The sequence below is a fragment of the Cavia porcellus genome, unplaced genomic scaffold (genome assembly GCF_034190915.1).
Source record: "Cavia porcellus strain 051 isolate PalLab524CR breed Dunkin Hartley unplaced genomic scaffold, mCavPor4.1 scaffold_25, whole genome shotgun sequence".
Taxonomy (NCBI): domain Eukaryota; kingdom Metazoa; phylum Chordata; class Mammalia; order Rodentia; family Caviidae; genus Cavia; species Cavia porcellus.
This window is the reverse complement of record NW_026947508.1, coordinates 49,513,341-49,535,913: the sequence shown is the minus strand read 5'-3', so window position 1 is coordinate 49,535,913 and position 22,573 is coordinate 49,513,341. Positions and strand designations below refer to the sequence as shown.

Genomic DNA, 22,573 nt, shown 5'->3' with positions numbered 1-22,573 from the left:
AGAGACAAAACAGCCTGCGTGCCTCAGTGAATTGCAGTGTAGTCAGCAAGAGAAGGCCACACCCACTCAGCTTTGCCACACACAGTGCGGCTGTGTTCAGAGCCCGCCTGTCCCATGAGGAAGTGCCCAGAATGCCCTCATGGAGCATTTATGGTGAGTTAGGAGCGCAGGGCCCGAAGTCACTGCTTCAAGGTGGTTTTCCAGGCACCCAGGGCCTGCATGATCCAGGAGCGCCGCTTGTGGGAAGTGGGCAGGTCCTCAGGGCTGGGGCTGCAGCAGTGCGAGGGGGCCGGGCCACACACCAGTGAGTCCCAGCCCGGCAGTGGCCAGGAGTTCCTCCAGCAGCTGGACAGGATGTAGTCCTGGGCTTGGGCCGCATAGATACACACAGATGCCTCTGGGTCATGTCTCAGATTCTCTAGAGCTGCATCGTGGGGAAGAGAGGCCACTCATTAAGCTCACATTCCCACGTCTTGGCTTAGGCGCCCTCTCTCAGCACCTCCTGGGCTCGCTTCCTCCCAGCTCTTTATCCACACCTTTCCAATCCTGAGTGAAAACCTGCCTCCTCTAGGAAGTCTTCCTGGCTTGCCTGTGCAACTTCATGTTCCCATCTGCTCTCCTCACTACAAAATAAACTGTGTCCTCTTAAAAGTCTATACTACCTGCTGGGTGTGGGGGTGCACACCTGTAATCCCAGCACTGGGAGGCTGAGGCAGGAGGATTACAGCAGTTCCAGGCCAGCCTGGGCTACATAGTGAGTTCAAGGCCAGCCTGCACTACCAAGGGGAACCCTGTCTCAAAAGACCAAAAAGGATTACACAGCTTCTGGCCTTGGCTTTTGTTTTGAAGGGCAGTTGGTTTTATTTGTTAGTTTTTCAGTACTAGAAATCACGACTTCGAATTTGCCAGTTAGTTTCATGAACAGAATCTTGCTGGCCTTGAACTCACTATGTAGCCCAGGCTAGACTCTTTAACAGTCCTCCTGTCTCAGCCCCGCAATCTCCGAGTGCTGGGATTCCGGGCATGAGTTACCACACCTGGCCTGACCTCAGTTTTGAGCCCCATTTCTTTAATGGAACTGTTGGCTTCTGCTCTGCACCTTGGTCACCCCAGGTACCTCACACTGCCCTCACCCCAGGTTAGGACCTGCGTGACTGAACGTCACTGAATACCTCCTCTTGGAACATGTCCCTTCCCTTCCCTTCCCATTATCCACTGACATCTACACGTGGTCTCCCTGACCCCAGAAACCCCACAACCTGGGTATGCGACTCACCAGCTTTCACTTCCTTCAGCCAGTCTTCCGTCATTATGTTCTCCAAGCAGGGCACCAGGGACCCTTGAGCATAACCAGAGAGGTGAGGGCTGGCAGCTCCTGCCTCCACCCCCCTACCCACCCTCAGAGCAGACTCCCCAGGAAACTGTCCCCACAGGACAACACAGAAAGGGAACTTCATCTGGACGTGGGACAGATTCCCCAAGGGAATCCTGAGACAGGGCAGCTGGTGCCATGGGGAAGGATGACACCAGGGCAAGGCAGATGGTGCCAACCCTGCTGTTCCCACCTGTGACATGGGAAGGGCCTCCCTGCTACCTGCCTCCAGGGAGGCTGGCTGCTGGGTGTGGCTAGCCCTGGTGGTGTGAGTCAGCCCTGTGGATACGGACCTGTTCCCAGCCTGGGCCCTGGCTTATGTAGTGCCTGCGGCCTGCAGAAGGCCAAAGGCGGTTTTCCAGGCACAGCCCCATCTGTCCTTTGTATTCTGCATACCAAGTGTCTCCTGCACAAAGTCCTCCCTCCCCAGCCCTCAGCTAGGCGAGGTGCCTGTCTAGGTTCGCAGAGTCCCTGAGACCTTTCGGGGGTATACTGGGTCATGTTTTAATTGTGATTTAGGAATCTTTGTCCCCTACCAGACCAGGAGCTTTAAACACTAGCTCCCCTTGACAGGGTGAAAGCAGGAGGGAAGTTCTCCAAGGTTCCTAAAATTGTATGCCAGATTGCTCGCATATGTGCAAGAGAAGCGTTCGCGACTTCCTGTGCAATCCCAGAGAGGGCGCACCAGGCTCCGCTCACAGCCAGGCCCTGGCACAGGTGTCAAACGGGGGCATTTTCAGGAGTGATTATTTGGGGAAAGACAAAGAAATCAGCAGTGAGAAAGCAGATGTCACTCCACAGAAGAAGCTTCTCGGGGAGCTCCCCCCACATTCTGGTGATGCCCTGTGTCCACGCAGGGGTTGTGTTAGCAGCCACCTCAGCCACCCCCCACCCACCCACTGAATCAGCATCGTTTCCAGAAGGGCTCTTCCTGTCCTTAACCTGACAGAGTGAAGTATCAATCAGTGCACAGGTGGTGGGCGGGTGAGTCTAAAATAGCAAGCAAACTGGAGAGTATGTGGCAAGGGTTACGGGCAGTAGCTTAGTGGTGAAGCATGCATAGGAATGTGGCTAACTGGGGACAGGGAGATAGAAAGGGGAAGGTGGAACCAGGAGGGCCCTGGGGGATTGGGGCAAGGGGACTTTTTTTTTTTTTTTTTTGAGATGGGGTTTCATTATGTAGCCCAGGCCGGCCTCAAACTCACAACAGTCCTCCTGCCCCAACCTCCTGAGTGCTATGATTATGGAGATGTGCCACCATGCCCAGCTATTTTTTTTTTTATTTGCTACTTTTTTTCCTAGAGAGGCAGAGAATGGGAAAGAAAATAAAGTGACTAACACAGAGCACTTTGATATTCCAAGGACCTCACATTTTAAAAAATATTCCCAGGAGGAGAAAGGGACTTAAAAAGAATATGTGTCATGTACAACGTACACCCTCCCCGTGATGAATGTAATCATTATGTACTGCAGATGTGTACTAATAAATGTAAAAACCTGAAGAAAAATATTTTCAATTTATGTGTGAAATACAAGTTGATTCCTATCTTGCAGATGAGAAAACTGAGACCCAGTTGGAGTCACACAGAAAGGAGGTCACAGAGCTGAGATTCTGCTTGGTTCTCCACCCTGCCATGTGGCTCTTGTGCCATAATCCAGGGGGCTTGGCCCTGCTCCTGCTGGACTTGGACACATGTTACATGTGCTCCAGGGGGAGGGGCAGCTTGGGCGCATACAGCTGCCAGGGTGTGGCCTGGATCCTACCTGCAGCCCACTTCCTAGAGGAGAGAACCATTCTCATGTGCTCTTGGGCTGGCTGCCTGCCCAAACCCAAAGGGAAGGGTCTTCCCAGGCTGGGAGGGCTGGAAGTGGGGAGTCAGCCAGAAGAGAGGCAGGGCCCTGGATGCAAGACTGAAGATTCGAGAACATTACCTATGAACATGACAGAGCACTTCCGGAGGGAGGCCCGTGGGTTCTTGGCATACTCCAAGCCCTGGCTGAGGAATGTCAAGGCGTTGTTTGGGTGGGTGTTCACCTGGGGCAAAGAGAAACCCCAAGGTGCTGGACCCTCCGAGAGACTCACTGCAATACTTTTTTTTTTTTTTTTTTCTGGTACCAGGAATCAAATTCAGGACCTTGCACTTGCCAGGCAGGTGCTGCACCACAGAGCTACATCCTTACCTCCGCCCTTCTTGAAGCTAGGAATAGTGAAGAATCTTGGCCCTGCCTCCTTGAAGTCTCTAGCACCCAGCCCTCCACCAAGGCCCCAGCCATCAGGCAAAATAATTTGAGAGTGGTGGTCAGGGTGGATTTGATGATGGGAATTGTCCAGCTAAGCAGCAGGAATAAGCAAATTATTGTATGTGTGGTGCTGGGGATTGAACCCAGGGCCTTGTGCACGGAAGACATAAGCTCTACAACTGAACCGCATCCCCAGCCCTCAACAGGTGAGGGACACATCAGAAATCTGATGCTGCATGTTCCGTGTTCAGCTTTCCTTCTCCCTCCACTGCTGCGACCACAAACACTGCACGGCCATGCAGTGCTGAGCCTTCCCCAGGTACCCTTCCCTCTCTGCTGCACCGGGTGAGGGGCCTCCCACCCCTCCAGCCTCAACTCAGACGCCACCTCCACGCTGAAGCCTCCCACCACCCTCCCACAGAGCCCATCTGCCCCCAAGATGCTTCTGCACATCCTGCACATGCTTGGGGTGGCCCCTGTGACAGTGGGTCAGAATGATTTACACCACCTGCTCACTGTGGAGGAACGTGCACCCCAAAGTGGCCTTTTTACTCAGCTCGTCCTCGGCTCCCTGGACAGGGCCTGTTTTGGAGCTGGAGCCCAGAGAATGTCAGGTGAAGAAATCAATGGGTGAGCCAGTGAATGAGCAATAGCTTTGTAAGCCCTTCTTAAAGCTAAGCCTAGAAGTGGACCTTGGCATGACAAAGCCTTGGGTGATGTGGAGACTCAGGAACAAAGTGAGGCTCCAGGGGCTCTGTCACAGAACAGTGACAGCCACTGTGTTTAAAATGAGCTAAACTGCTGGGCATGGAGGCATGTGCCTATAATCCCAGCATTTGGGAGGCAGAGGCAGGAGGATCACTGTGAGTTAGAGGCCAGCCTGAACTACCCTGTCTCAAATACATACATACATACATACATACATACATACATACATACGTACATAAGCAAGCTAACTTGATGTTTGATTAATGTCTTATAAATGTATATGCTTAAGTGGGTATGGTGGGGCACACCTGTAATCCTAGTACTGTGGGAATCTGAGGCAGGTGGATCACAAATTCAAACTTAGTCTGGGCAACTCAGCAATTGAGCATGCTCCTACCTAGATAAATAAAATAAAGGTTGAGGATGTAGCACAGAGTAGAGGCCCTGGGTTTAATCTGTGGCTTTGGGGTTTTTTTAATGTAGGGGTTTTTGGTTTTGTTTTTTTTTTTTCTGAGACAGTGTCTTGCTATGTATTTTTAGGCTGGCTTTGTTTTCTTGTTTGTTTGTTTTGTTTTTGCTTTTTACCAGGGATTGAACTCATGACCTTGTGCTTGCTAGGCAGGTGCTTATGCTGCTGAGCTAAATCTCTAACCCTTATTTTTGCTTTTGATACAGTCTCCACATGTAGTACAGATGAGCCTTGAACTCACTTTGTAGCCCAGGCTGGCCTCAAACTCACAGTGATTCTCCTACCTTAGCCTCCTGAATACTGGTATCACAGGCGTGCAAAACCATGCCTGGCTCAAAAAAATGTAGGTTTCTAACTGCTATGGTTAAATATCCCCCAAAAGGCTCATGTATTCAGAGGCTGGATTTTTGGAAGGTGATTACATCATGGGGTGCTAACTTTAGCAATATGGATTAGTCCACCACTGAGTTCCTCACTGAGTGGGCTTAGGAGGCAGCGGCAGCGTTGACTGGAAGGAGGAAGTCACAGGTATGCCCTTCACAAACTACATACCATCCCCAGCTATGCGTAGCTTCTCTGGCTGTTCACCCGCTCCCTGCTTCCTGGCTGCCTGGAGTTGAACAGCTTTCCTCTATCATGTCCTTCCATCGTGAGTTTTCTTTTCTTTCCTTTTGGAGACAAGATCTCACTGTAGTTCAGGATGGCTTTGAACTCACTGTGCAGCCCAGGCTGGACTCAAACTTGCAGGAATCCTCCTGCCTCAGCCTCTCAAGTGCTGGGATTACAGGCATGAACCATCATATCTGACCATTCATAGTGGAGTTTTTGTTTGTTGTTTTGTTTTGTTTGTATTTTTGAGAACGTTCTTGCTATGCAGTTCAGACCGACTTTGAACTCACTTTGTAGCCAAGGTTGGTTTTAAACTTGCAACAGTCCTCTTGCCTCAGCCTCCCTAGTGCTGGGATTACAGGCATATGCCACCACATCCGACTATTCATGGTGTTTTTAAAAGACTACCTTGGTGGTCTCATAGGGAATGGGTTGCAAGGGATGAAATTAAAGGCTGCAGGCCAACTGGCTGGCTGTGCCCATGACTCAACCATGGCTTGAACTAAGGGCAAAGACAGTGGGGATAGAGATGGAGAAAGATCCAGAGATCCTCAGGAGTGGAAGGTAAGGAGAAAAAGGAATGCAGGATGATTCGGCCTTGAGGACTCAGAGGGCCAGAGCAGAATTAAAAGGACAGGCCATGTGTTCAAAAAGAACACTCCAAGGGGCTGGGGATTTAGCTCAGTGGCGTAAGTGCCTGCTTTGCAAATGAACGGTCATGAGTTCAGATCCCTGGTACCAAAAAAAAAAAAAAAAAAGACAATTAAAAAAAAGGACATTCCAGCTCTCCACGCCTGTGGGCCATCAGTGTCCACCGTGCCTGTGCAGAGGGAACACCGGACGCAGGGAGAGAGACAGGTGAGAGGTGGAGGTGGATATTCCTGGGCCAGGACTCCAGGTCGTGGTGGAAATCACCAGTCAGGTCGCTGGTGTGGAAAGCAGGGAGGGGGAAAGGCGGGCCCCACCTGTGCATGTGCAGAAGGAAGCACTCACCAGGTACTTGCAGAGTTTAGCCACCGCCTGCTGCCTGTTGTCCCAGGACTTCCGGCTGTATGCTGTCTTAGGCAGCTCCCAAGCCATGAAGCAAGAGCAGCGGAACAGGGTCTTCAGAGACTTCTGGGGCCAGCAGGAAAAGGACACCAGAGCTATGGGATTCTGGGAGGCCCAAACGTATTCCAGAACCAAACGTGTGTCTAAACTGGGTTTTGGAAAATCAACTGCTTTTTGAAAATGTACAAATGGAGTTAACTATTCTGAAGTGGAACCCTAATGTGGACGTCTTTGGGAAACAGATCTGATGAGAAGTAAATAACTGCTCCTAGGTATGGCTTGCGACTCTCAAGCAGCCCTCACTTGGTTTCCATAACCCACAGGGCTGAGGCTAGCAGAGGTCCCCTGCCTGAGTGCACTTACCTGGCCCACCTTGGCATTGCCCTCCTGCATGATCAGCAGGAGCGGCACCAATGTATTGGTCAGCTGCTCTTCCATGGCCTGCGTGCAGGGTGGCCGAAGCTTCTGGACCACCTTCCCGTACATGTTGATGCAGGAGGCACGCACATCCTCGCTTGACTAGGGTAGACCGGAACCTCAGGGGACCCCTTCTCCAGGAAGAGGCTTCACAGCTGTCCTACCCCTCATCCCAAGGGGGCCTCCAGGCACAAGGATGCAGAGGCAAAAGCCAACCTGGGCCACCAGGAGCAGCGCTGGCCGCACGCACGCCTGGCTCTGCCATTCCCCTCAGCCAGGGCCTGCTAACCTAAAAGGTGCCTTCATGGCACCTGGGGAAAAAAAACCCTTGCTAGGACTGTTTAAAAAAAAAAAAATCTGTCCCCTTTGGATGGATCAGTGGCTTTAATAAGATCTTTTCTGGGGAGATGTCATAGAAAAGAAGAGCTCTCTCCAGGAGAACCAATTAGAACAAAAATCTTCTCTGGAGGAACCAATTGCAAAACAGCACAGGCCATTTGGAAGCAAGTGCCCCCTCCTGGGCTGGCTCCACCCTCCCCAGGCCACCCATCCCCTGGGATTCCTCACATCACTGAAATGTGGCAGCAGGACCTGCAGCATCTCCACGTAGACTGAGCTGTCCCTCTGCTTCTGGTCCTTTCCCTTAAAGATGGTCTTGAGGCTCTGGACCGCCTCCACCACCAGCACCCCATCCATATTCTTCAAACCCTTTACCATGGAGGGCAGCAGTGCCTGCACCTTGGCCATCTGTGGGGGCAGAACCCTTGAGAGCAGGGTGGCCCAGCAGGGGGGAGCCTGGCCTGATTCACCAGCATGAGCAGGGTAGCCCCCCTCCTGTCTCCAGGCCTTTGCCTGTGCCCAGCCTCCTGTTTGGAAGGCCCTCATTCGCTTTCCAGACACTGTCAGGGGCCCTCTGTATCCCCCAAGTCCTGCCTGACTTGGAGCCATCAGGCCCTGCGGTATCTTACACCTTCATGGGCACTAGAAGGGTGACATCCTCCGCTGTAAGTTAGCCTTCTGGGTTTACGTCCTATCCCTTCATCCTGGCTACGGCATGAGTCAGGGGGACAGGGTAAAGCACAGCACTGTTGTGAATGCTCAGGGTGTACCAAAGATTGGGGGGCTCAGTTGCCTGGTCTAAGAAATAAGAATGATTGCTGCCAACCTTGCTCCCCTTACACATCCATCTTTGGAGCCACTGGGGAAAATCTGGACTAGAAATTCTTTGACAAAAGATAAAATATATAGAGTTTGTGAAGGCAGATCTACTTTATAGATAAATCACTGAGGCTGGCCAGAGATGGCTTTTGCTCTAATCATCAGTGTCTGAAAGACTGTGATGGCCCAGCTCTGCCACCCTCCAGTCTGGGGCCGGGCTGGCCAGGTTTCCCTCTGCCTCGCACTCACCTTCTCTGACCTGTGAGCCAGGATCATCAGGCCCCGGATGGACAGCACCTTCATGACAGGGTTACGGTGGCCCAGGCCTTCTGTCATCCGCCCCAGAGAGTACTCCTCGGGGATCCTTCGCACCTGCTCCATCTGGAAGAGCTGGGGGTAGCAAATATAAATGACTCTCAGCCAATGGGCAAGGGGCCGCAGTCCCCATGCACTGAGTGCCCGGAAAAACCGGGCTCAGCCTCTGCCCAGAGCTGCAGACCTGGAAAACTGACATTTTTCTGGAACAGCCACCTGATGTACACCAGCTCCTCCTGGCAAAGCCATAAGCATCTCTCCCCACCTCAGGGTTCCCCATGCCTCCCCCTGCCCCTTCTTGTCCCCATAGCCTCAGTCATACCAGACCTACCCTGGAGCCCATGTCACACACCTGCCAGCCAGACTCTAACCAAGATGCCCACATTCCCCGAATGGCTCTGGCTGCGCGTCCCTTCTGTGTGAACGAGATGCCCTTCTGCCGGGACACTGCCTCCCCATCACCCTCTTGAGCTATGCTTGATGCTGCCCCTGCCCCTTCCCCAGTGCCCCCACTGCCCTGCCTGTGCCCCTACCACATAGAGGCATCTGACGGCTTCCCTGAGGACAAACGCTCAGCCGTTCCTCCTTGGGACTCTGCCACCCAACTGAGACTCTGAGATGCAGTGTGCACTCAGGGCACCCTGGGGCATGAGTTCAGGTCCATGTGAATCCCAGTTCCTCCCCCGCCATGTCCCCACTGCAGTCAGCACTGCCCCCATCTCCTCCTCCCCTGCACGGATCCCTCACAACCAGCAGGGCTTCAGCTCCTGCTGCAGTGTCCTCACCAGGACCCCTCCCTGCCCTTGTCTGACACCTGATGCCGAGGTGGACACCTGAGTCTCTGAGTCAGGGGCACTGGGGACAGAGCCATAGGAGAGACAGGACAGCTGTCTGGGGACAGGGAGCCACTGTCTGTCCTCGATCCTCCACTCACCAATACCCAGCAGAACCTGTCCACCCAGGGTCTGGGTCAGGCCTGGAAGACACGGCAGTGATGGGCCTCACCCTAGCTCCATGAGGCAGGCAGTTCCTAGTCCTCAAGTTACACGTGATGCAGTGGGAACACAGGAGACCATGTGACTCCCCCAGGTCGCACAGCTCCCTGAGCAGTTGGCCCTCCACAGGACGAGCCAGCACACACACAGGCAGTCACAGATGAGGGCCACCAGGTGTCAAGGAAGAACAACTGAGCTGTAGTGCATGGTGCAGGTCTGCTTGAAGTTCTGGGGAGCTGGGAAGACCTCTGCTCCAGGGAGGGAGGGCCAGCATGCGGGTTAAACCCAGAGTCCCTGCTTGCTGGTGCACGCAGGAAATGGCTCCTGAGTTTCACCACTTAAGAAGAAACAAAGCTAATTTTATGTTCCGTGTATTTTATCATAATAAGGATAAATTAGAGAGACAGACAGAGAAGGTTTTATATTTTTGAGACAGGGTCGACTATGCAGTTCAATTTGAACTTAACAGCGGTCCTCTGGCCTCAACCTCCAGAGTCTGAGATTACAGGCATGCAAGAAGGACCAAGAAGGGTTTAGAGTCCAAAGGTCTGGGTTTGAATCCTAGATCTGCCACTTGGCCCTGGGAAAGGTGCTGTCACCTGTGCCCAGGTCCCTTCTCAAAAGTGGCCCATGGGCTGGTCCGAGTCCCAGACTGCCTGTGACAGGGGAGTGACTGAGCAAGTGTAAAGCTCCTGAAGGCACCTGGAAAAGTAAGCGCTCAACGCTCCCCAGCAGATGCCACCAGTGAGCTCCCCCTTGCAGATCTGTCCCTTCCGACCCTTGCAGACCCACCTCCACCACCGACTCACGGAGGAAGCCCTCCTCGACACCTCCTGCCTTCCTAGAAGTCCTCTGTTCTCTCCCCACAGCCTGGACTGCTCCCGGCTTAGCACAAGTCCCTTCTTAGAACCCTCCAGTGTTGTCACCGGTAGTGTCAAATTCAAATTGGCACCTGTGGTGCCTGGCACACACAGGGGCCAGCAAAGGTTGCTGGTAGCCTGGGGGCCCCCAGAGGGTCTTGGGAAGATTGAATGGGAGGGGAAGGGACAAGGGAGGGAGACCAGGGGGCCTCGGGTTCAGGGGAGCGCTGCTCCCCGGAGGGCTCTGTAAACTGCAACCCTGTTCACACAGAAGGCCCTGAGCAAGCCTGGCCTCGTGCCTGGATCCCTGTCGTACCTCCACAAAGAAGGCGGTGGCCGTGATCTTGTGCTTCTCGTCGCCGCGCTCCAGGAGCGGGATGAGCAGGTAGAGGATGCGGCACAGCTCCTGGCAGGAGTAGTGCACCATGGCCCTGGGGAGGGGAGGCCCTCAGGTTCTGCAGCCCCGGGGGCCCACTGGGTGGGACTCTTGGGCCACCTGAGTTCCTGGGTGCCCAGGTGGTCTCAGAGGCCACCTGGTTTAACAGCTCCATTTTACAGATTAGGAAACTGAGGCTGAAAGAGGAAAAGTGATTCGCCTGAGGTCACCCAGCAAGTCAGTAAGAAGGACAGCTACAAAGGCCACACTGCAAGGAAGACAGAGGAAGAGAGATAGCAAGGGCCGGGTCCCTGAATGCCCTGAATGGAGCAACCTGACCTTTGCCTTGATACTTGTCCCACCTCCCCATCGCCCTTCCAGGCAACTGTACTGTTAGCCCCATTTCCCAGATAAGGAAACAAAGGTCAAGCACAGACTGTCAATGTCACAGAGCTGGGAAGGAAAAGCCAGAGCCCTGAACAAGGGCTCCTTACACCAGTACCCCCCAGCACTGGTGCACCGAGGGACTTGCTAGAAATGCCCATCTCGGGCCCTGGCCTGGGCCCACTGAGGCAGAAACTCAAGGCAGGGGCAGCAGGCCTTCTAGACCATTTTGGTGCATGAAGACCAGTCACAGTGAGTCCAGGGAGGTGTGAAGCGCACGTGGGGGTGGACGTGGGGCAGTCACCGCTTTCTCGTGTACAACCCCTGGCTAGTGACAGTGCTGTTCCATTTTATGGTGAGTACCAAAAGACTGTCGCATACACCTCTCTGCATGGTGCCTGGAGTGCAGTTAGCATTCAGTAAATGGGGCTGACTCGGAGACCCCTGGGGAGGGTGCAGGAGTCTCAGGAGTCAAACAAAGGACCCCCGCTGATCCCAGGGGGGCAGTGTGAGGCTGGGGGTTGACCTCTGGTCTGGTCCAGCAGGTCCTTGCCAGCTCTGGCGCTTCCCATTATGTGACCTGACATGCAGGGCTGCCCCTCTCTGGTCCCTGGCTGGATCGGTCTCTGCCCCAGTCACCATCAGGCCAACAAGACAAAACTGCATTTCGTTCTCAGCATATGCCAGGGATGTTCTGAGTACTTTAAGCCCTCCCGGCCCCTTGGAGGGTGGATGCAGACTATTTCCACACTTCTGAGGAGGAGTGGAGGGACAGGGGAATCAGTTTTGCCCTGTTGATAAGCTGGTAACTGCCCGAGACTGAGTAGAAGACAGACGTCCCCAAGGCTGCCCTCCCAAGTTCTTATTATTAGTGTGGGAACAAAATTCACACCGAAGAGGCATGTGGTGAATCACTAAGGGCTCTGCTGCTGCCCTGGCGAGGAGCCCTGGCTTCCTGGGTACCGCCCACCACCCACCTGCCAAGGGGGCAGTGTCCACCCAGCTGCAGAGAAAAGGTGATGGAGGGACTCTTCCTCCCCCGCCCTGGGTGTCCAGGCCTCACCTGGCCAGCAGTGACACTCCGAGGTGGTGGCCCTGCGCCTGCTCCATGAGATCCCAGCCACCCTCCGCCTCCACGAACGCAGCCTCCTGTGAGCAGCCCATCTTCAGCAGCAGGGTCTTGACCACTTTCACCACCCATCTGTGAGAGGGGGCCAGCACCCTGAGGCCTCTGCCCCTCGCCACAGGCTTCTCCCCACAGTGCTGGTCATCATCTAGGGCTCTTTACAAACAATAATTCACTTTGAGGACCAGAGAGGAAACAGAAGCGGAACTCCCCGCTCTGCGGAGACGGGGCTTTTTCCTCCCTGTTCCCCTAAGCGCTCTTCCGGGGGCTCCTGCAGCATCCAGCCCCTGATCATCTACTCCACAGCAAGCCCAGGACGGCATCCTCTGCTCACCTGGGCGCCCAGCCTCCCACCACGCCCAAGATTGAGTGCCTGAAGAGGAACTTTATAGATGGCTCACATTTGAGTAAAAAAGAAATTGCTCTCTCAGATCGCACTTCTGATGGAAAATTGTTTGTGACACAGTACTGTGGTATGGGTTAGTTCCTGGCATATAACTTTATTAAGGGACAGGAATACTACCTAAGACAAGTCCGCCTACAGTACTAGAAGACAGCTATCTATTGAAGAGAATGGATTGGTTGCTGACCTTAACCAGGAACCAGGGCCATTTTTATTGCAATGAACTCAAGACTGGCATGTGGTTGTTCCATTTTCATAAAATTAGAAACAATGCAGTAATAGCTTATTGTTCTTTTAAAGAAGGCAGTTTAGCCGGGCATGGTGGCTCATGCCTGTAATCCCAGCACTTGGGAGGCTGAAGCAGGAGGATTGTTGAGCGTTCAAGACTAGCCTGGTCTACAAAGTGAGCTCAAGGCCAGCCTGAACTGCATAGCAGACCCTGTCTCAAAAAGACAAAAAAAAAAAAGAAGGCAGTTTATTATCTTTTACAGAAATTTACGATTGATGTATTTTATCTATAGTTATTTACATGTTTACATGTAGCAGATAATTTATTCACAGTGGACTGAAAACTGCTTAATATGGAAATATACCAGTGTAGCTTGGTACTGTATTTTTTATATTGATCTGCTAATCCCAATTATAGGTTTAAAGACTACAGTTTCACACAACAGAAACCAGTGTATGAATTACTATTGAAGGATGTTGCAGTATTGTGTGTTCAGGAATTTGAAGCTAATTCTTTAAAGACCTGAAGTATATTTTGAAGAAAGCGCCAGGGAGAAGGAAAGTTGTAAACTGCAGGGTAATTTGGAACAGTGGGCTTTTTCTTCCATTTCTCTTTCCTATCCTTGACGTCAGGAAGAAGGGAAGGAGGTGAAGAACTGAAGCTTTCCTTATGGAGAGCTGCAGATGACTGGAATTATAAAGTGTGTCCTATGAATTCATAGTTTTATTCTGGTTCCATTTCCTAATTTTTATTTTTAAAGAAAGGCAACTTGGCACAAAAAATCCAAATAAATAAGTAAATAATCAGCCAATGCAGTTCTTCCCAGCAAAAAACCTGTGAAGCCTAGTCTTTACCACAACTTTTCTATCAGCATTCTGGTGTTCTGAGCTCTGATGAAAATCTCCCATCAAGTACAACCTAAGATGTTCAAGCTCTACTTTTTTACTGGGCATCTCCAAACCTTTCCTAACTCTTCCCCTTCCAACAAACAGCTCCAAAAACCCCTAAACCACATGGTCAAGTATAATATGGTACTTAGTACACCCTTCTTAGTACCAATGTGTTGCATTTTTTGTTGCTAAGACAAAATACCCAACACCCACAATTTAAGGGAGGAAAGGTTTACTTAGCTCACAGTTTGCAGAGATTTCAGCCCATAGTTGGCTGGCTCCAGGGCAGAGTGGCATGGAAAACAAGAATCACAGGAGAAATAGTTCATGGAAGGCAAAAAGTGGCAAAGCAAGCCACAGCCACAGCTCCTTCTGTTCTGTTCTATCCAGGCTGCTTAGGGTGAGTAGCACTCACACCCTTAATCCTAGTGCCCTCAGTCCTAGCCTTGTGGAACAAATCAATTCCAGCACCACACATTCTAGATCCAGCAACCTCTGAAAAAGTCCCATTTATGACTGCATGAGGCTTTGGAGGGACATCTAGACACAAACCGTAACACCAGGCTGCACTAGTATAGATGATACTGAGAGCTGTTATCCTCATGAATCAGAATAGAGTGCTTTAATTTTTGTTTTCATTTTAAAGAGAATAAAACCAAGCAAAATAAAACAGAATAAAGCCAATCAAAACAAACTACTGTGAGTGACACAGGACTTCAAAACAATACAAAATCAACAGTGATTACCATAATGCCTCTTGTTGTCTTCAAAATAGCTGCAGGTACCTTCAGACATAGTAAAAATCAAATAGAACAGAACCAATAAAAACAAAACAATGAATGCAATAAGGGCTTCAAAACAAGACAATAGTAAATTCAAAATGGCTACCATAATAGGTCTTATTATCTTTGAAATAGCTGCTCCTGCTATCGGATTTAACATAATCATACAAAACAAAAGAAAATAAAACCCAACCCAACAAAATAATGGAAACAATATAGGATTTCATAACAAGATCATAAGGAATCACCAATGGCTACCACCTTCAGAAGGAGATTCCCCCATAGATGCTACATTGTGTACTGTTATCCTCAGAATAGATGATCAGACTACCAGCTTAAGACCTGCAAAGTCAGTGAAACACTAAACACTACACGGAGCATTAAATTGTGTTTTACTTCAATAGCTACCATCACAGCCTGTCATTTACAGCTGGGGTGGGGTTGCGTGAGGAGGGTTAGCTCCTCTTGTTTCCCAGCCTACACACTGGAAGAGGCCGCCCTCTGGCTGTCCCCTCAGTGGCCTGCACGTGCACCGACTCACAGGGAGAGTTTGCTTCTTGTTGGCTTTTTGTTCTCTTCCCCACAGTTCGTAAACAGCCAAGACAGTGTTTCAGAGCTCAGTAATCGGACAGAATTTGCTCTTAATAAGAACAATAATGTGTGCAAATCAGTGCTTCCTGAAGGCTGAGCCTTCAGCGTTGTTTAACCTTAGTGTATGCTACCAGGAGAGTCCTGCCAGCAGTGCCTCCTCCTTCAAAATTATAAAGAAGGCAGGGAGGGAGCAGCGTGGATTCCAGGTGCCCATGTGGGCCAGGCAAACTCGTTGCCATCCTCCTCGCCCCAGAAAACCTGGCACTGACAAACAACAGAGCTGAGAGGCTCAGGTTTGCCTTGGAGAGAGAGGGTGGTTTTTCTCAATGTCAGCACTAGTGTCTTCAGCTAAAGTTAAAGAGCCACCTGCACGTGTGTCCCCACCTTCCTCGCTGGGCACAGCCCCTTCTCTGGGGGCATACTTGGTGCCTTCTCATGAACTGTCCTGGGGACAGGAGCTCAGAGAGAAACTGCTTAGGGACTTCTGTCAGCTGCAGCCAGGCCAGACCCTGCCAGGCTGAGGGTGCAGTGGGATGAGGCTGTGTAGGCTGGAGCTTCTGAGCCCAGCAGGACTCCCGACTTCTTGTCCCCCTGCAGTTCACTCACTTCCTCAACTGAGTTCCACATTTGGACAAAAACCACCTTATCCCTCCTGTTTCCCCGCCCACTCCTGAAGGTTTGCTGTAGGCCCACACAGTGCTGTCACCTGTAGATAGATAGAGTAGCCCTGCGAGGAGGGTGTGGGAAGTGCCCGTCTAATGCCCATCTGCGAGTTCATCCTCCTGGGAGATTTTCTCAGCCAAGTGGGGTAAAGGATGCCATGAGAAACCACTGTCCATGCCCCACTGGGATGGAGGAGCCACTGATCCCCTGAGGAACAGTACAACAGCCCAAAGGCTGCCTCAGGGCCCAGGTCTCAGTGTCCCTAAGACCGAGTCCAGCCAGGTTTTCCGTCCCCTTCCAGCCGCTGCATGAGGTGTCAAGGCTGGTGTCCTCAGGGCTAGCTATCACACTTATCACACACATGCCCTCCTCCTCAAGAGGATTGGGGCATGAGTGTGCACAGATAGGCAGGCATGCACCAGGTTCCCACCTCACAGTGGTGTCTGGAGCGCATACCATTCACGCCAGGGTTGAACTCCAGAATGGCAGGGTTCAGTGGCTGCAGTACCAAGTCACCATTGGGTGACTTAAAGTCATAGAAAGGAGTCTCAGTTCCAGAAGCCAGATGCCCCAAATTGGGGTGTCAGCCACACACGTGCCCTCTGGATCTCAGAGGGCTGGCCCTCCCTTGCCTGCTGCAGCTCCTTGCTTGGGGCAGGGTCCCTTGTCCACTCGCTGTCAGTATCTCCAGAACCCTCCTCCCATGTCCAAATCACTCCTCCTCTCAGAAGAGGACTCACTGTTGGATGCAGGGCCCAAGGTTAACCACGATGAGTTCCTCTGGAGATCTTTGGCCTAATGATACCCGCCAAGACTCTTCTTCCAAAAAAGTCACAGGCTCCAGGTGGATGTATCTTTTGGGGACCCTGTTTGAGCTTCCCTCCAGCCACTCCCATGGTCCTCGGCTGATCAGTGCCCTTCACCACCCAGGGAGAGTGCCTCCACTCCTTGCTCCCTTTCCTCCTCCTGTGGCATCACCGTGTCTTCCTCACATTACCTCCAGAGTCCCTCAGCTTTCCACGCAGCCCCTACGAATGCGAGGGAAATTGGAACTAGGATGGAGCTTCACAGAGGGCAGGCAGTATGATTCTATTTGGTCCTCATAACACTTCTATGAGGCAAAAACCATCACCCTGTTATGGTTTGTGTCTGGGTGACCCCCCAAGCAAGCCTCATGCAGTCATGGAAGCAACTGAATCTAGTGTTTGTGATTGGTTTGTTGTCTAGCACTGGGATTGGTGATGTGAGTGCTGCACCCGCCCAGGGGCAGGGAGCTGGCACACAATATAAGGGAGGGAGGAAGGCATCTTTTCCCTCTTTTACCCTTTTAACTTTGTTGCTTGCAGCCACTATGAGCAGCTGCCCTCAGCCATGCCGCCCTGCCTTGGAGCCAGATAGTGTGGACTAAAACCCCCCAAAACTGTAAGCTAAATAAACCTTTCCTTGCTTCACTTAGGGCATCAGGTATTTTGTCTCAACAATGAGAAAAATTAACCAAGAAACACCCTTTTCATAGGCAACGAAGTCACCCCCAAGAGGCTCACTCAGTTCACCAAACAAACAAAGCAGCAGGCAGACACTCACATCTGAGGTGACCCGACTTCAAGCCCAGCCGCACAGCAGCCCACCCTCTGCCCCTCCACCTGCACCTTGGTATGCCTACTGTGCCATGAGAGTAAAACAAGAAAAGGCTTGTCGATTTGGCTACATACAAACTTAAGTTTCGGACGGCAAAAGACCGTAAAATAATTGCAGGCTAAGTGTCAAACTGGAATGCCACGGACAAAGAGTTAATTTCCTTCCTATATTAAGAGCTTTTACAAATTAATAAGGAAAAATCTCCAAAAGTTCTATGTAAAACTGGCCAGGGGATAAGAACAGCTTATTCACAGAGGTTTATTGCACAAATAACATTTAAACCTCAATCTCACTTAAGTAAGAACACTATAAATCAAAACTATGCCAAAAATTCCTTTTTTTTCCCCTTTTACAACTTTCGAATTAGCAAAGATAAGTTTTTTTTGGGGGGTACTGGGGACCAAACTCACAACTGCATGCTTGCAAGGCAGGCACTTATGCCGCTGAGCTAAATCTCCGGCCCAATAAAAGTGTTTTGTCACTGTATTTTTAAATACAAATACTGTGAGGATCCAGAACTTGCTCCCCAGGTGTTTCCTGCTCCACCTTAACGTCCCAATGCAGGAGGCCCCAGGCCCATTCCACTTTTGAGAGCTCATTCTGCATGTAATCAAAAGTGTGCAGAACAACACACAAGCAAGTCCACGCCCTGCAGCCCTGTCTGTGATAGTCTGAGGTGGGAAGGAGCTAAAGAGGACCAGGGGCCTGGGTCAACAGTTCTGCTGCCTCAAGGCCGTCAGAATTACGAGGCAGCTATGCCGTGCTAGTCTCCAAGGCAGTGTGTGACAGGTGCACACCTGCATGCCCGCGTGAGGCCTGCGGCCCCTGCTGTAAAAACAGGATGGAAACGTGTCGCCCTTGACAGCCACTCCCAGAAGAGCAGGAAAGAGCCTGCTGGTCTTTGAGGAAGGGAACTGGAGCCAGGCAGGAAGGAGTCTCACTTTAACGTCTTTTGAGTTTTTTGCCCATGTGCACATATGACCTATTCCAGCCAAAAATTAATGAAAAATAAAATGGGTGGGGAAGGATAATGGACTTTCATCCCCGAGTCCTTGGGGGAACCTGAGTTTTTCAGGCCTTCCTGTACTGAGTGTGATAGAAGACACAGGAGCAGGTGCTCGACAGCAGCTGCTGCGTGAAGCACGGACTCTAACGGAGGTACGCTTCTGCTTCCTCTCATAATCCCAGAGCTCATTTCTGCCAGCCGGAGGCCAGCTGCAGGGGCCCTGCTGAGAGGCTTTCCCTCCCTACTGCCAGCAAGCAGGGCCCAGAGAGACGAGAGCTTACCGCACAGGCGTGAAGACGGGAGGCCACGCTTGGTCCTTGGTGTCCTTGCCAGGCACCCCGTGGCCAGGCAGCTTCAGGCCGATGTGGTAGTGGACCTGAATGAGCAGGGCCAGGAGCAGCTGGGGGTAGATGCGCTTCACTTGGCCTATGCAGCTGTTGACAGACAGGAGCTCGCACAGGCCGCTGGCTGCCTGGGGGCAAAGGGGAGGCCAGTGGCTGACCTGACCAACCTGACCCATCTTCCCAGCACGCCTGGCTGAGACCCACTCCTTGGCCTCTGCGCAGCTGGACCTGGGTCTCTGCTCTTCTCTGGCCCAGCCTGAGAAAGCCTGAATCCTATCTGCTACCTCCAGGCCCTGAACCCCAACACTAGAGCCCCAGTCCTGTCACAGCTGGCCTTTTGACTTTGCCCAGTGCCCGGGTGTTATGTAACCTCTGTGGAATCGTAGTGAGGGGACCCTTCCAGCTCCTGAGATGAACAGGGGCGTAGTCCCACTTTGCAAGTGAAAGATGGCTTGGCTCTGAAGGACAAGGCAAGTGCCGAGACCCCAAGCCCCAGGGCAGATGCTGGCTGTAGTGCACCTGGGCTCTTCCTCATGGACAGCATAGGCAGATGGGATGTGGGGTGGCCTTTTGTCCTAGACCCAGAGCCAAGCATCCAGAAGTACAAACCACTTTGTATAACCTATATGAATGAAGGAGTCACCCATGAGATAGATATTATAGAGGTGTGTGTGTGTGTGTGTGTGTGTGTGTGTGTGCTTGTGTGGCCCTGAGGATTGAACCTGAGGCCTTCACTCTGAGCTATATCACCAACCCTTTTAAAATTTTTTTATCTTGAGACCCAGCCTTGCTAAGTCATTAAGTTGCCTGGGCTGAACTCAAACTTGCAATCCTCTTGGGAATGCTAGTACACATCCCCACACCAAGCTGGGTATTATGATTATGATTATGATTATTATTGTTCACAGATGTCCAGACCAAGGCTCAGAGATGAGGTTACTTGCCTGTCTCTCAAAACAGTGACAGCAATTTTAGGACCTAAGGCCTGTGATTCCAAAATCATTCTGTTCCTGTCATCCCAATGGCACACCACAGGAGGCACTACCGGTTCACCAGGTGGGTCCCAGTGAAGGGCCCAGAGACAGGAGCCTGCCCAAGGCCACATGTTAGGCACTGGCAGGTGAGGTCCCGGTGGCCAGGGTGCCACACCCAGCAGGGGGTGGGGGCTAGAAGGGCAACAGCAGGGTGAGCTTGGGGCTCTGGCAGGTGCCCCTTACCGCCAGGGGCACAATGGAGACCCGACCCTTCTTGGAGACAGGCTTCTCCTTCAGGCTGGCCAGCAGCAGATCCAGAAGTTCTCGGACGTCACAGCTGGGCTTGCGCAGGATCAGCTGCCTCCACATCTGGGCTCCATTGCTGAGGACAGGGCAGGTGGTCAGTGGCTCCTGACCCCAGTGGCTTCAGGGTTAGGGCAAGTGAGAGCTCATGAAAGGGCACCTGTGGGCACTTCATCGAGGGTGCCTGGAATACCTCCTCAGAGCCCAGTCCTGGCTCTGCACCAGCGCTTCAGTGATGGTTGTGGTACATACACAGGCTACGCATCAGCCACTGGGAAAATCTTCAGGGATATAGCCTTGAGCATGAACTCAAACATTCTAGGTCACCAAATTCTCACAATGACCCCCAAGGTGGGTGTGGTTACTCCCATTATCCAGATGTGGAATGGAGGCCCAAAGAGGTGAAATCACCCATTCAAGACAAGACGGCACAGCAGGTGGCAGATCTGACGCCTACAGAGCCTGTACTTGCCCCTCTGTGCCAAGGAGCAGAGCTGAGACCACGGAGCTCTCAGGGGCCTGGGTAAGACTCAAGTCAGAGGGCAGCTGGGGAGCTGTCTCAGGCCCCTGCAGGGCAAATGCCCAGGCAGACAGCAGCCTGTGGCACTCCTGTGGGGGTGGGGAGGGGTTAACTGTGTGCTGAGCACGAAGAGACCTTTTGCCCTTCCATGTGAGCATCAGAACCTTCTAGCTTTCTTGATTCCCCTGGAAACCTGTTTAAGATAGTCTGTCAACTATGTTGCTAGGCAATATTTCTGATGGTATGAGCGGTCATCTTGTGACCACTTGGTAAATCGCATCAGTTAACTAAAGGCCCCAGTGGCAGTGCCAGCTGTAGGACTGAGCTCCTGAGGTGGCGGCAGCTGTCATGCAGAGCTTGTGCTCCCAGGGCCTCGGGAAGCAAAGCCTGTGGGGTCGGCAAGAGAGATGAGAGACTGCAGGCCTTCCAGTCCCACACCCCCAACCATGCCACGGGGGTTCCTGCATTGGCCATGGCCTGTGTCTCCTTCCCTTGTACCAGATTTCTCCTTGGGAAGCCCAGCTCTGAGGCTTAGGCCCAAGACGAGAGAGGGAAGGGCGGCAAATGTGAACCTCGTTTACTCGAATGTGGTCTGGACCTGGGGACCGTGCTCCATGCCTGGCTGCCTCCACCCTGGCCTCCCTCCTGGGTGACTGTGAGATCCAATAGGGCCTCTGTGAACCCTTTGAGTCCACTGAGTGGACCCAGAGGCCGCTCCCCAGAGGAAGTTGCAGCTGGAAAGAACTAAAGCCTTCCAGCCCAAGCAGCCTGCTTGACTCCTGGGAATGACCCAGCCGTCTTCACTGGAGCACACCCCACTCACACACCTCTGTAGGATTCTCCCATTTACACCAAACAGCCATGCTGATGCACAGATCAAACACTGCCTGATTTTTCTTGCTTAGCTTTGGTTTTGGGGGTATTTGTCTGGCGCTGTTTTGTCATCAGAAGCAGTGTCTCACGATGTAGTGCAGGCTGGCCTTGAACTCACTGTGTAGCCCAGGCTGGCTTCAAACTTGCAGCAACTCTCCTGCCTCTATCTCCGTAGTGCTGGCATTACAGGTGTGCTCTGCCTTGCTTGGCATTACTGCCTTTTTTTGTTCACCCACAGAAGGGATGTGAGTGTTTCTGAGCCCCCTGCCCACAGGCATAGCCAAAGGCCAGAGCAGCGTTCAGTGCAGCTTCCTCTCACCCCCCTCTGGGTGGGAACACAGGGACTGTTTCCTCCTTTTACCTGTGGGGAACACAGAAGCCCAAAGAGGGTAACCAGGATGCCCAAGACCATGTGATGCCAGAGGCTGAATCAGGGCCAGGACACCAAGCTCCTTCTGCAGCATCACTGAAGAGCTCTGGGCAACCCTGAGCCAGGTCCTCTACCTAGTGATAGCACAGTGGGACCCTGTGGTGGCCTGACAACTGGCAGGCAACTGGTAAGGCCCAGCTGAACTGAAGCAGTATGGTACTGAGTGTGGACGGCCCATCTGAGGACTGCTGCCAACACAACAGGGAGAACTGGAGAGGAAGAAGTGGTGTCATTGGCTCTCCTGTTGACACTGGTTCTCCTAGAGGAGTTGTCAAGCTTTTTTTCGTATATGAACTTGGCTGTTCTCATTGTCGAAGGAGCTTGGGACCTTGTCACTGAGAACGGCTGCAGTTCACTTTGGGGGGAGCTCTGGTCCCTACTGTGAGCATTGCTTCCTGGCTCTGGAGGGGAAGATGTGTGCTGTTCAGTCTCCTGGAGAAGCTTGTCATGCTGGTTTCCTGGTATGAATTTGTCTGTTCTCATCATTGGAGGGGCTCAAAATCTCACTGCCACTGAGGACGCCTGTGGTCTTTCCAGGGGAGCCTTGATCCTTACTTTGAATGCCACTTCTAGGCTCCAGTACAGAACCCTCAGATTACTGGCACAGATCCTTCATCCTGCTGGCACAGACTTTCTGGCTTCTGCTGCTGAATTTTGGTTCTTCCCAGTGCAGATCCATGAAACAGACTCGCATGAGTCATCATCATGGGCTCTAGGTCTTCAGCTGGACTCAAGCAGGATGTTGCCACGGGATCCAGGTTCTCAGCTGGATTTGGGGGGTGTCTTCAGTGTGTGGAAGATTTCCTGTATTTTTCATGATGACTATTTTGGTGACTATTATAAAACC

At 52.1% G+C, this 22,573-nt stretch overlaps 1 protein-coding gene across 7 annotated transcripts in view; it reads right to left on the bottom strand.

The window, feature by feature from the left end:
• Positions 1-22,573, bottom strand: part of Mroh7 (maestro heat like repeat family member 7) — a 61,464-nt gene continuing 38,891 nt past the window's right edge. Inside the window, exons 14-24 of one of the 7 annotated variants that reach the window (XM_003464057.3) lie at positions 19,844-19,982; positions 18,564-18,754; positions 12,018-12,155; positions 10,511-10,625; positions 8,274-8,414; positions 7,434-7,613; positions 6,813-6,968; positions 6,393-6,515; positions 3,305-3,407; positions 1,277-1,339; positions 1-424 (exon numbers count right to left, since the gene is read on the bottom strand). In XM_003464057.3, the coding sequence (XP_003464105.2) occupies positions 180-424; positions 1,277-1,339; positions 3,305-3,407; positions 6,393-6,515; positions 6,813-6,968; positions 7,434-7,613; positions 8,274-8,414; positions 10,511-10,625; positions 12,018-12,155; positions 18,564-18,754; positions 19,844-19,982 (1,594 nt within the window). In that variant the 3' untranslated portion in view covers positions 1-179. Of the gene's footprint in view, positions 425-1,276; positions 1,340-3,304; positions 3,408-5,342; positions 5,459-6,392; positions 6,516-6,812; positions 6,969-7,433; positions 7,614-8,273; positions 8,415-10,510; positions 10,626-12,017; positions 12,156-18,563; positions 18,755-19,843; positions 19,983-22,573 lie in introns of those variants that run through there. The other 6 variants (XM_063236546.1, XR_010043195.1, XM_063236548.1 and 3 more) reach the window with 6 other exon arrangements.